At 41.4% G+C, this 12,821-nt stretch overlaps 1 protein-coding gene across 4 annotated transcripts in view; it reads right to left on the bottom strand.

The window, feature by feature from the left end:
* LOC138630099 (1-phosphatidylinositol 4,5-bisphosphate phosphodiesterase beta-1-like) overlaps positions 1-12,821 on the bottom strand; it is a 116,428-nt gene that overhangs the window by 81,396 nt on the left and 22,211 nt on the right. For all 4 annotated transcript variants that reach the window (XM_069714219.1, XM_069714216.1, XM_069714217.1 and 1 more), the window contains exon 3: positions 1,195-1,263. In XM_069714219.1, coding sequence (XP_069570320.1) covers positions 1,195-1,263 — 69 coding nt within the window. The remainder of the gene's footprint in view (positions 1-1,194; positions 1,264-12,821) is intronic.

The raw sequence follows: 12,821 nt of genomic DNA, 5'->3' as shown, positions 1-12,821 counted from the left end.
TGTTCTGACTAGATCCTCAAAAAGTGTGAAGGAGAAATGGCCTGAAAAGTGCCTTCCATTCACGGCAGCTGATGTCTGGTATTATCTGCGCCTCTCGACTGACATCTTCCTTTGACCTCGCATCATCTCCGTGTCCTTCCTCCATTCCTCTCAATCTTTCTCTTTGCCTTCTGCAGACCGCACATAAAAAAAACCTCTCTTTTCCTGTCCTTTGACTCTTTCTACTTGCCTCCCTCTCTCCTTTCCCTCCTTCCTTTCCTCATCTCATCAACTCCTCAGACACTGTGTCTCACTGGTGCTCCCATTACAATGCCCTGGGTGCATCACCACTCCATCTCCCAGTAATGGATTTCCAATGCTTCGACCATCTTACCCGTCACGTGGTCATGTCTCTTCCCTGGGTAGCTTCACTCTGTAAGCTGTTTATAAATGCATGAATCCTCTCTGTGTTATTGTACTCATTCCGTCATTACTCAGTCCCCAGACGGAGCAGCAAGTGCACGACCCCCACTCGCTTCTCCTGCTGCAGAGTCAGACTGATGAAGACTGTCACGTCTCATCTCAAGACTGACTAGCTCCAAAAACTATTTAAAATTGAGTCATTATGTAGGGATGATGTATAGTAGAAGAACAGAGAATAATGAAGGTTATTGTTCAAATCGTCACTCTGTAAATGGGAGATTAACTGAATTTGGCTTTTTAACTGCTCCACAATGGGCCAACTTCTTGTTCAATTGTATACCAGATTATAAAAAATGTGTGTACGAATTCTTCTCTCATTGCTGTCAATCAATAGCATTTTGAATTTGAATTACTTTAAAAAAAAAAACTATATATGTGCAGATTCTGATAGAATACCATTGTTCTCACACACACAGCAACACACACATCAATCAATTACATGAATTATACTTGCGACACAAAGACTACTGCCAGTTGCACCTCTAAGAATGCTCTACGGTTGAATATCAGTCATTACAATCAGTATTGTGTACGCAGACAGTATAATTCATGGTTGGGCTCACACCCACACATGGCTTTCATATCATTCCCCCCAAAAAAGCTCTCCTGTTTCCTTTCACATTGATCATTGTCTGAATAGAGACTTGTTCACACTGTTTCTTTAATATGTAATAATGCACAGATAAAAAAAACAACCCGGAAACAATTCAAACTCGGGAATTGTGGGCTTACCTTTGGTGTTTTGGTGCACTTTCCATTTCTGGCATCCTTTATGTATGCTATATCTAGGAGGTCTGTATCCTGTAAACAAGAACAAGCACATAAAAAGCAGTGTCAATGTCAACCAAGTGGTAATTCAAAGACTTCAAAGACTGTTCAGGACACAAAGACATTTTATACTCATGGAAGTTACTGGGAGCCAAGGTGATAGGAATCATTTCAGGAACCCTTTCTATTTTTAAACCTGCCACCTGTGGCGGATGGCAGTGGATGTTTGTGTCTGTGTGTGTCTAAACAGCCACAAGTGTTCAAGGTCCCACATTAGCCTTAAACGGGCGTCACGTGGGAGTCACTCAGCACAGACAGATGCATCCTTAATGACTGTCTGCGCTGCAAAAATGTCAAATTAGGACAAAAGTGTAATGTTCCCATGTTGACTGATGACCTGGCTAAATGAGCAGAAGCTCCTCACAAGCACACAACCAAATATTCTAAGTAGTTTTAGGAGTATTGATGCAACAAGCCAAAAAATGAAAAGTACTGACTGTTTTCTATGACAGATAATGTCATCAGTTGCATCATAGCGCTGGAATTATTGCTGGCAAGGACTAATAAAAAAGAAATTAGATGCAAAACACTTCACACATACACAATGTTCTGCTGGTGCATCATGCTCAGCCATAACACCTTGGTCCAGCTTGGCTGGACTCAGCTGTGTGAGTGGTTTCAACTGGCAAAGACACACAACATGGCACCCTAATGAAGTCAGCCTTGAATATCAGCATTATGATTAAACCAAAAAGTTAAGCAAAGCTGTCTTTAGAGCATTTTAACAGTCACAATAAATTTAAACAGAATCTGTGGTCCATTATTAATACAGTTGCTCCAATATTTCACATTATTTTTAATCCACGGCCACAGTGGGACAGAAACGTAAACAGGAGTGGCGAAATATTAAGCAACATGCACAAGAAATCTGAACTGTCCTTCTTTTTTCTTCAATGACAGAAGTATTTTTTTCTTTAAATTAAAGCTAAAAACATGATTTTGAAGAAATTCTTGGTGATCTAAACTTTGTATTTATCTCTTCCGCTATATAGCAGGTTTACCATAGGAAAGGCACCCACTCTATGTCCATCTACAAATCATCACACACCACACACACAGCATGCATCCATCAATCCATGGAAAGGCTCTGTTTCATGCATATTTGAAAACCTTTTGTCCCTTAAACTGCCTACAATGTGTTTAGCAAAAAATATATGGAAAATGTAATCCCACAGAAGGTCCCTTGGTATCTTCCTTCAGTCACCACAGCTCTTATCAATCTGGATTATCGCTCCCTCCATCTCTCTGAGAGGGCACCGGGCCATGAGGTGGAAAATTAACCACAGAGAACGTTTGTGTCCACTCAGCATTATCTGGAGAGACAGGAGGCGAAGGGGGCTCGACTCAATCTCCAGCCGCAGCGCCGCTATCTGATCATCTCAGGACCATGAGGTTGTTGGAAAATTGCACCTGCCTACTCTCCCTTATCTACAAATACATGCCAATAGGAACCCCCCTGGAGTATTTACTTAAATCCTTATATTTAAAAATGGGGTTTAACTTTGCCTGCAAATTCCACTAGATGTAATAGTTTAAATTTGTCATTCATTCTGATACTGAAGGTACAATGATGATACATAGCATTATTCATTATTTCCCCCCTTGAAATACATTTAAACCAAAAAGTTGTACAGGCAGCATAGGATCTTTAGGTTTTCAAAGTAAAAGCATATTTAACCAAGGTAGAATTAAACATGAAAACAATTTGATTAGCATTTTTTTCAGCGACATGCAGCTTTAGTACATGCTGAACACTGTAGTCCCTTTGCTACGTCATATGCAGCTGCTGTCTGCCTTCATATTAAAAATGGAAATTAAAGCAATCTATTCAGTTGCAGTAATACACAAGGAGAAGTTATGCCGTTTCTGTGGCATCAGTTAGAGTTTGTCCAGAGAGAGCCTCTGAGTCAAAGGTTAACGCCTACATCGGGTCTGGAAATGCCTGCCTTTGAAGTCTCTTTAGAGAGGTGGAACTCCACATGGGGGCCTGGTGAAGCAGTGGGACATCAGGAAGTCACTGGCTGATGGGGTCCTTTCTTTGTGCCCTCAGGCCATGCACTGTTAGCACAGCTCTAAGCTGGTTAAACATCATTGGTTAAGTGTTAACCTACAGAACCGACTTATTAAACGTAAACTGCCTGTAATGGTGACGAGCTGTGAGCACTGAGACAATATATATGTAGCCAAAACTGCAACATCCAAAGACCTCACTCAGCATTTGTTAGCGTGCAGAGGCTTACTCATTGAACAGATATAAATAAAATCTGATGGCAATGGCATTTTATTAATACAGACTTGCATTTATCACTACAGACACTGGACAGTTAGTTAACTAAAGCACTTTCAGTCCTGCAGTCCAGCCATTACTTCTCCTGTATAACGTCTTTCATTTATTTCCCATGACACATGCTCTTTATCTGTTCATTTTTGCTATCTCTGTATTTATCACTCTCCCTCCGGCTCTGTCTTTCACTCTCTTATTCCCCCTCCCTCTCTCGGAGCATTTCTGTACGTATCAAAACAGCGAGCACGAATCCAAAGCCTATTAAGAGCCACGGCACGTCCAGGAAGCAAGCAGTGCCAGCGGGAGAGAAAATACAGAAATAAATGAACATGCTTAACCTGCGCTGGCCCTGGGCCCTGTTTTCTCTGCCTGTTTGTCTGTCTCTGCTGAGGAGCAACGTTCACACGACATCTGCAGCATGCTGCCTTCCTTGTAAAATCAAACACATTCCAGCAGGGGAGTAGCAAATACAGATGACGGTTTATATATGAAACATTGTAGGACATTCATTATTGATCCAAGTCATTTTATTGTTAAAAAAAAATACCTCCGCTTAAGATCCTTTATTAACTTTATGTCTTTCAATGCATTCAACCATAACGGTTGTTTGTTTCCTAAATTAGCACCATTGGTCTGGTTTAGGCAGAAAAAAAACAATTGGTTATTTTAGAAAAGATTTATGTTTGGGTTAGGTTAGGTTAGGTAGTTACTTTATTAATCCCCGAGGGGAATTTTTTTTTTCGCTACAGCAGCATACAGAAGCAATAAGATAATAATAGAAATAATAGAATAAAATAATAGAATAGAATAGAATAATAGAAAAGCAATAAAATAGCAGTAAATAGTAGTAAAAAATATAAAATGCACAGTATATACAGTATAGTATATATCTATATATATTATATACAAACAAACCAAGAAACACAGTCAACAGTGTTATTGTTCTGTGATGGATTTTGCCAGAGGTGAGTTATTGTGCAGTCTTATTGCAGTGGGCAGGAATGATCTCCTGTATCTGTCCTTGTGACAGCAGGGTTCAAATAATGAACTGTACCCTGTTGTGTGTTGAAGTAACTACTTGCTTAAAGTTATGCAACCTTTGTTGTGAAAGCAACAGTAAACACGGTTTAAAAAATAGTCCTGATTTGTAGTTCGAAAAGGGAAATAAATAGCGGTCTGCTGCAAACAGTGTTAAGTAACCCTCATTGCCATGGAAACAGTTTTTAAAGAATTGTCTCGACTTTTAGTTCGAAACAGGAAATGAACAGCGATCTCCTGCAAACAGTGTTAAGCAACCCTCATTGCCATGGCAACAGTAAACGCGATTATAAAAAAAAATTCTCGATTCCTGGTCCCGAACGCGTAGCAAACAGCAGTCTCCTGCAATCAGCGTTATGTAACCTTCATCACCATGGAAACGCTAAACGTGGTTTGGAAACGGGTCGCTAACAGTGGTCTCCCATACCCATTGTATCGAAGAAAATAATTAACATTGTATAGACGCCATTTGATGTCTGTATGATCTCATGTCTCTGTGACATAAGATTGTCATTAATCATACAACCAGTCGAGGTCACTCACCCTTAAAATATAATTGTAATGAGATGCTCGCACAAAAGACCTCCTGGGTTGTTTTTTTGGATGAGGACAGTCTCTACTCTATAAATGTTATATACTGTTTACAGTATTTCATGTCTGCAAGATACACCCTTTTTTTTATCATTAAATTTGAACAACAATGAGTTCACCTATGTATGAAGTGTGATATAATATATTTGATTCGAGACAAGGTGGGGAAAAAAAAAAAATCTGCTCAAGGTGCTTTGAATTAAAGTTTTTCCTGAGTATCTACAATGGGGCTGCTATGGTTTGACCAGGCTGGGTGGTTGTATAACAAAGAATTCTGCTGCTGTTTGAAGCTGTCACAGCTGTATATAGCAGCATACGCAATGGAGGGATGTGCTGATGAGAGAAAAAAGGGAGAGAGGTTAAGGAAACATGGGACGGAAGGTAGAGACGGAGACAAGGATAAGTGGAAGTGGGAAGACGGACAGCCACAGGTTACCTTGCTCATTTACCGACAGCGTGCTTAACAGCCTCCAGGTTCAAAAATTGATGTGCACTCCACAGGGCTGAAGGCCTCTGCTGAGCAACAGAGACAATGAGCAAAGAAAGAGAGGGCAGGACAGAGGGATAAGTGAACACGCACGGAGCAAAAAATAAGGGGGAGATTTCTGAGACAGAACTGTTTTATACCAGGAATAGTCTGAGGAAAATGTCCACGATAGTCATTCTTACGGCTATCTGTGATGGATCGTATTTTTGCTGTGCTTTGTAATAACAATGTCATCAAAGTATAATTTGATCTATTTGAAGAATAAAAAGCAAAACGAAGAAATAGAAGACATAATCAACCCACTAACAAGCTTTTACTGGTCCATCGTGTCACGTTTCATCTAATGCCCCACACGTCCATGTCTGCCATCAAGTTGCTGACCAGTCGGATGTGGTTTGATTCCAAGCTTGCTGACAAGCTGCTGGTTTGTGTCATAAGGTCACACACACTATACTGCTACATGTTAAGCAGGCCTCTTTATGCCACTTATGGACCAAAATAATCTCTCGTAAATACAGTATACAGACGGTTTAGAAGCCTGGGGAGGCTCTCTGTAAACATAAAAAAAAAAATACATCTCTGTCTATACATATACATAAAATACACTCGCACAATTAAGAAGGAAAAGGAGATGACTATTGAGGTTTAATAGGTGCAGAGCTACATAAGATAATTGCATAACTAATTACAGTATACTGCGGCAATCTCCATGCATAAGAGTTTTCGAAAGGCCCACTGAGTCATGGTCGAAGGATTCGGGGCATTGATGTGATTATATGGAACAAAACCCGCTGAAGCTGTGCAGGTGCTGCGCCTGTCCCTGTAAGTGGCCCTCCACTGACACTCAGCTGCCTGGAAACACACCCTACGAGGGAAAATGGTTGGTGGAGAGTCGTGCTTGAGCTCGGTCGAGAGTCACATCCACTCTGCTGCCCTGCTCTTGGGTTCCTACAGAGCAACTCTAACAGCCTCACAGTGATAAAGTCACCAAACTCCTCACCTGAAGTGGCTGACTAGAGAGAGAGCGAGAGAGAGAGAGAGAGAGAGAGAGAGAGAGTCAGATAAAAGAGATGAAAGCCTGGATGTGGATGGAAGTAATTTTCTGTACATTTTGCATTTGCCGTGGGAGGCTGTAGCTCAGTCGGTCGAGTGGGTTGCACACTAATCTGGAAGGTAGGTGGTTTGATCCCCAGCTCCTCCTGTCCACATGCCTAAGTGTCCTTGAGCAAGACACTGAACCCTAAAATTGCTCCCGATGGTGTACCATCGATGTGTTGTAAGTCGCTTTGGATAAAAGTGTCAGCTAAATGTAATGTAATGCATGCAACGTTTGTTTCTCAAGAACTTCCACCAAGGGTTTCAGTGCTCCTTCCTGTCCTACTAATAAGCTAAGAAGATGTATCTTCTTCACAAGAAGACATATTAAATTTTACATTAGTTTCCCTGTATAAAATGAAGAGTTCAAGCTCAATTTGGAGAGAAATTAAGTATGGCATGCGACAAAAACCTTGAACCAGACTGGAGTATGGCATTGCCATGAGGCTGCCTGAGGGCATACCCTCGTGTTGTCCTTGGATCAAAATGACCCGCAGCTGTGTTCACCCAAGTTCTATTTTATTTTCATATTTTTTGGGGATCATTGGTGACAAGGAGGCTGTGAGGGTTTCTTTAAAGAATGATGACCAATGATCCCAAAAATATAGAAATAAAACAGAACTTGGTTGAACACAGCTGGACAACACGAGGGTTAAACGGAGACATTAGTTCATCCATCCGCCCTGTTCCATGTCTCCAGCTCTTTCCCTTTCCTCGCTTCGTCTGCAGCATAAAAAAAACCTGCATAAAATCTTTAAACAAATCAATACCCTGTCATAAGCAACCAACCCACGATAATTTCTCTTTACAATGCAAATGAAATGAACTGAACACCACCACTTTTATTTATTCTCCTTTAAAGTCTCAATGGTAAGTGGTTGCATGAGTTCAGGCAAAGCATTAATTAATAAGCCTAATTTCTATGTGTAGTTGTGTATCAACTGAGAGAGCCGTTTCTATCTCTGGGCTGGGCTCTACTGTTGAGCACTGCAAAAGCTGTGTTTTCGAAAGTGTACAGTCCTCTTATCTCAGACATGTGTAGTGTGCTGCTGCAGAGATGTCATCCGGGCATTTTCTAGCCACCATGTGGGAGCTCCGTGCTTTGACTAACCTGTGTACACACTGTGGTCCAGTGATTGTCAGCATGCGTTTGAGCATCTTAAAGCAATGATGCATCACACTCCAGTTTTCTCTGCCTCCAATTTCACTCTAACCTTTAAATGACGTGAATGCAAGTGCCGATTTGTCACAGAAGTGATTCAAAGAAAATATGGCCGACACTCTCACGCAGTTAAAAGCATCGTATATGGGGTGACATGTAATATGCTTCTCTTATAAAAGTCATATCTTTTTGTATTTTTGTATCTTGCAACTGTCACATTTAACAAATGAAGCCACTTGAGTCCAAGTGGAGGTTTGTGCCAAATCTGAAGAAACTCCCTCAAGGTGTTCTTTAGATATCATTTTCACAAGAATGGAACGGACAGACGGACAACCTAAAAACAAAATGTGGAATTGAACATAATGTGTAGAAGCATACAAATAATTTGTTCATTCAACCTATGCATGTTGTTTTCTTAAATATCTAGGATGGATTTTTGTTTACCCCTTACAAGACAAAAGTCAGTGCAGAGATGACAAGACATGGGGACAAGGGGATGGGGGAGGGCGTACAAAAGAAGGTCCACAGTCAGATGGCGGTGCTGTGATTACAGTATCTTAAATCTGTCGAGCTCTTGTTTATTTTTCTGTAAAAACCCTGGAATTCCTATTGTTTTCTACTCTTCTAAAGGGGAAATTGATATGTACGCAAGCGTAGAGAATTTCTTCATATTTAACACAATGCTGCAATCCACTATAAGTTTTGATGAAATCTTTCTTGCATAACCACATTGTTTTGATTGTTTTTCTTTGCTTGGTTTGATTTGTGTATTGAAATAAAGCTCTTAAAATAAAACGTGTTCTGTTTGTAGATTATTAAAAATTTCTTACTTGTTCCTGTTTCCCTTTCTCAGCCTCTATGTGTGGCCTGTAACTCTGCATTGTAAATAAATACTATTTAAAAACAACAACAAAAAACTTTTCCCATTATTTTAATGTAAAATCACATCAGTCGTTCATTGCAACATCTATCTTTCAAGGCAGCAATCACATCACATACAGCTTTGCCAAGTTTACACATCTTAATGCTTTTTTTTTTTTTTTTTTTTTTAAATGCAGGGAAAGACTTCCACAAACAGCAGGAGGGATGGTGAGGATATTAGGAAACAAGCTGGAGAAATCGTGGTCAGATCCTCTTTCAGAACGTAGGGTTTACTCACACTTTGAGGTGTGTTTGAATACATTTTCAAGTCAAAACCAGCATTATACAAAAAAATAAGTTCATTCACCAAGCATGTGTACAAATATGATAAGAATTTATCTGGCTGGACTCTCAGCTAATTCACTTCCATTATGCCCACAATGTCACGTAAATTTCATTTTTAAGTAGGATGACGAAGCTTAGCTAGAAACACACGAGAGCTGAGTCATCAGAACGTGAGATAAGTCATAAATCAGTGGGCTCACATGACTTTGGTAATCAGTGTGAGCTGGGTTCATGGTAAGACAGATGGGGGGTAAGACACAGGGATTGGAGGTCAGAAGGAAAAATATGAGAAAGGCTATGAGGAAGGAGTGAGGGAGGAGAGGTTTTGTGGGGACTAACGCTGAGGCCGAGCAGCAGGGGAGCATGGCTGCGGCTGATAGCGGCTATCAGCAGCTGGCACGCTCCGCAAAACAACCAGAGCTGAGATAAAGGCTGCAGGAAGCTTTGTTCTATACATCAGCGCACATATTCATGCTTGCACACACATACCAGGTAATGCACACATTCACAAATACAACTCTATGGGCGCACGCTTGTGCTTGTGCGCGCACACACACACACACACACACACACACACACACACACACACACACACACACACACACACACACACACACACACACACACACACACACACACACACACACACACACACAGAGACACACACACACACACACACACACACACACACACACACACACACACACACACACACACACACACATTCCAACTTGTCTCCATCATCAATCTGCAGTGTCTGCAGTGTTCAGTCATTATAAACACTTGGGGACTGAGAGCGATGATGTGACCGTCTCATGAGCTCACACTGGCCACCAATTTCCTTAGAGTGCGCTCAACCAATCAAATCTTGGACACACACTCGCATACACAATGACTGATGCAGTGTAGTGAGGGATACTGGGGGGAGTGTACTCCTCTCTGATAGATAGCAGAGCAGAGTGGGATGACAAAGACAGCAAATCTGCTTCCTTTATCTGTCCATCATCCTCTGTTTGTCTTTGTCTTGCTTCTAGCTAGATTTTATTTTTTTTGCAACACCCCTCCTCCTTCTCTCGCTTACTCTGTCCTCTCTTGTCTATATCTGCCTCCGCTGCCTTGGACATGTTCATCTCTTCCTCACTCATCTCACCTCTCCTCTCCCTGGACAACTGCCTCCTCTGTCCCTCCTCATCCTCCCACCCTCTTACCTTCCCTCCTGTCTGCTCGCATCTCAACAGCAGCTCTCGCGTCTGTGGATGACGGTTCACATCTTGTCTTGTCTCAACCCCCACTGACACACACAAACACGCCACCCCCATCCCTTCCTCCATCTTCTTCCATCCTGACTGCTCTGCACCATCTCTATTTGGCATCCTCTAGGCACACTCTGGATGGCTCTTAACTGCTGCAGTGAAACATCTGAGATCCCGTTAAGAGTACCAGAGCAAGTGAATACAGAAATACAGAAACACACATACAAATACTGACTTAAAAAGCCCCAAAAAGATCAGTTACGGTAAATAAAGGCCAGAGAAGACACAGACAGAGACACCACAGTATACATGTAAACTAAGTTACTCACCCACTATAATGCACTTGTACAACTACATAATACTTTTCAGTGTCCTAACCTTGCTTCTATTCAGATATTAAAATATATATATGGGCATCTGCACAGCATATCCTTAATATTCTTTTGTCTGAATACAACACTCACCTTTTGTCTGCAGGGAAGAGCACTCACACAAATGAAATTCTTGGTACTCAGGCGATGGCTGAAATGAACATTTCAACCACACCACATTTCTGTTTTAACATCTACGGGATGAAAGTGATCAGTGTGTCTGTGTGTGCTTCTGCTGAAATCCTTTGAGAATCACAGCCAGTGGCAGATACAGTGCAGTTCTGACTCTCATCTTTCCCATCACCTCATTTAGACGCCTCTTAAGTGCAAACCACGGGTCCTTTGAAGTCAGGACAAAGCGGGCAGCTAAGAGAAATGCATTTGTCACTTTCTCTCTGCAGGCAAATGTCTCTGCCCCTTAAACACTCTCTGGTTAGCCTTTCATTCTTCCTACAGGTTTTTTGTTCATAAACCTGAGCACTTTGAACAGAACAGGACAAGTAAACACAGTTGTGGGAGGAAGAGGACGGAAGAGAGAAGAGGACATCACACTGGCTCTTAGCACAAAACTAAGAACCTTCCCAAGTGTGATTTTCTCTGACATCAGTGCACAGTCAAATGTTCATGTTTTTAAAGGCCTATTATTTAGACATTCTGTACCAGTAGTTTCCATGTTTACAATCTTAGTTTAGCGTGTTAGCATGCTAACGTAGCTGAGGCTGATGGGAATGTCATTTGTTTTACAGGTATTTGGTCATAAACCAAAAGTATTTGACAAATTGGAAAATTGACGAGAAAAGGAAGCGGGTCTCAGGATTGTTTCTCCGCTACTTGAAGATGATATGAGTCCGTTGGCTTCATCAGACCACGACCTTCAGCACGCACTTTGGTGGTTTCCAGCAGAGTGTGAAGCAGCTGGGATGAGGGTCAGCACCTCTAAGTCTGTGGCTGTGGTGCTATGACAGAGAAACAGTGGATCACTGGGAAGGAGAGCCTGCCCCAAGTGACTTAGTTCAAGTATCTTGAAGCCTTGTTCACGATGAGGGAAGGATGGAGTGAGGTGACAGGTGCTAGATAGACAGACAGACAGACAGACAGACAGATAATAGATACTTTATTAATCCCTCAGAGGGAAGTTTTTACGTTCTATCTCTATCGCTATAAATATCTCATCTGGCCTGGGAACGTGTTAGAACCCCCCAGGAGTAGCTGGAAAATGTTGCTGGGAAGGGAGGCTTCTGGACTAACTTACTTATTGCCACCACAACCCGAACCCCAGATAAGTAGAAACAAATGGATGGATGGATGTGGGATCACTTAAGTTTATGCGATGCATTGTCTGGGGACCATGAAGGTCTGGACCCAATGTCGTGCCAATCCATCCATTTTCTGCCAAAAGCTGTCAAGATATAAAAGCCCAAACCTGATGATGGCACAAGAGTTTAAGTCAGGGTGTTAACAAAATCAAGAGTCATCTTCCTCTGAAGACCATGAATATCTGATTGCTATTTCATTTCAATCTATCCAACATGACATTTCAGTCTGATCTAAAGTGGTGGAACTACCAGCCAACAGACCAACTTTGCCCTCCTCTTTCTCTTCGGTGGACAAACTATGACTGAAACTAACAATGTTTCTGAATTATCTTATTATTCTTAACAGTCCTGTAATGAAAATCCTTGATACTCATCTCTATATATTTTGACACTAATACATGTGTGATGAACTGAACTAGTCTATAAACTAGTGTGGGTTGGAAACAGCAGTAAACTTCTTGATAAGTGGAGCTTGAGTTCCCTGTGGTTCAGGTAGGCATCTTTTCTTGTGCTGGCAACCGAAGGCATTCAGAGTATGTTGTGGTCTGTTAGCAGCTACAACAGCCACCACAGTAAAAATAGTAATTAAAGAGGCATAAGAGCATAATATGGGAAAAGTACTATCTTTGTTGTGAAACAGTTTTTTTTCTTTCCATCCTTGTGGGAACTTCCAAACCACTGGCTACCTTTCATCTTAGAAGGATGAATGATTCCTGTTTAACTCAAAC

The sequence above is a fragment of the Brachyistius frenatus genome, unplaced genomic scaffold (genome assembly GCF_029030835.1).
Source record: "Brachyistius frenatus isolate BFR_SWC_R1_liver_20210118 unplaced genomic scaffold, ASM2903083v1 Contig_128, whole genome shotgun sequence".
In the NCBI taxonomy this organism is placed as follows: Eukaryota; Metazoa; Chordata; class Actinopteri; family Embiotocidae; genus Brachyistius; species Brachyistius frenatus.
The sequence above is the reverse complement of the archived record's forward strand: the minus strand, read 5'-3'. Positions and strand labels throughout refer to the sequence as shown.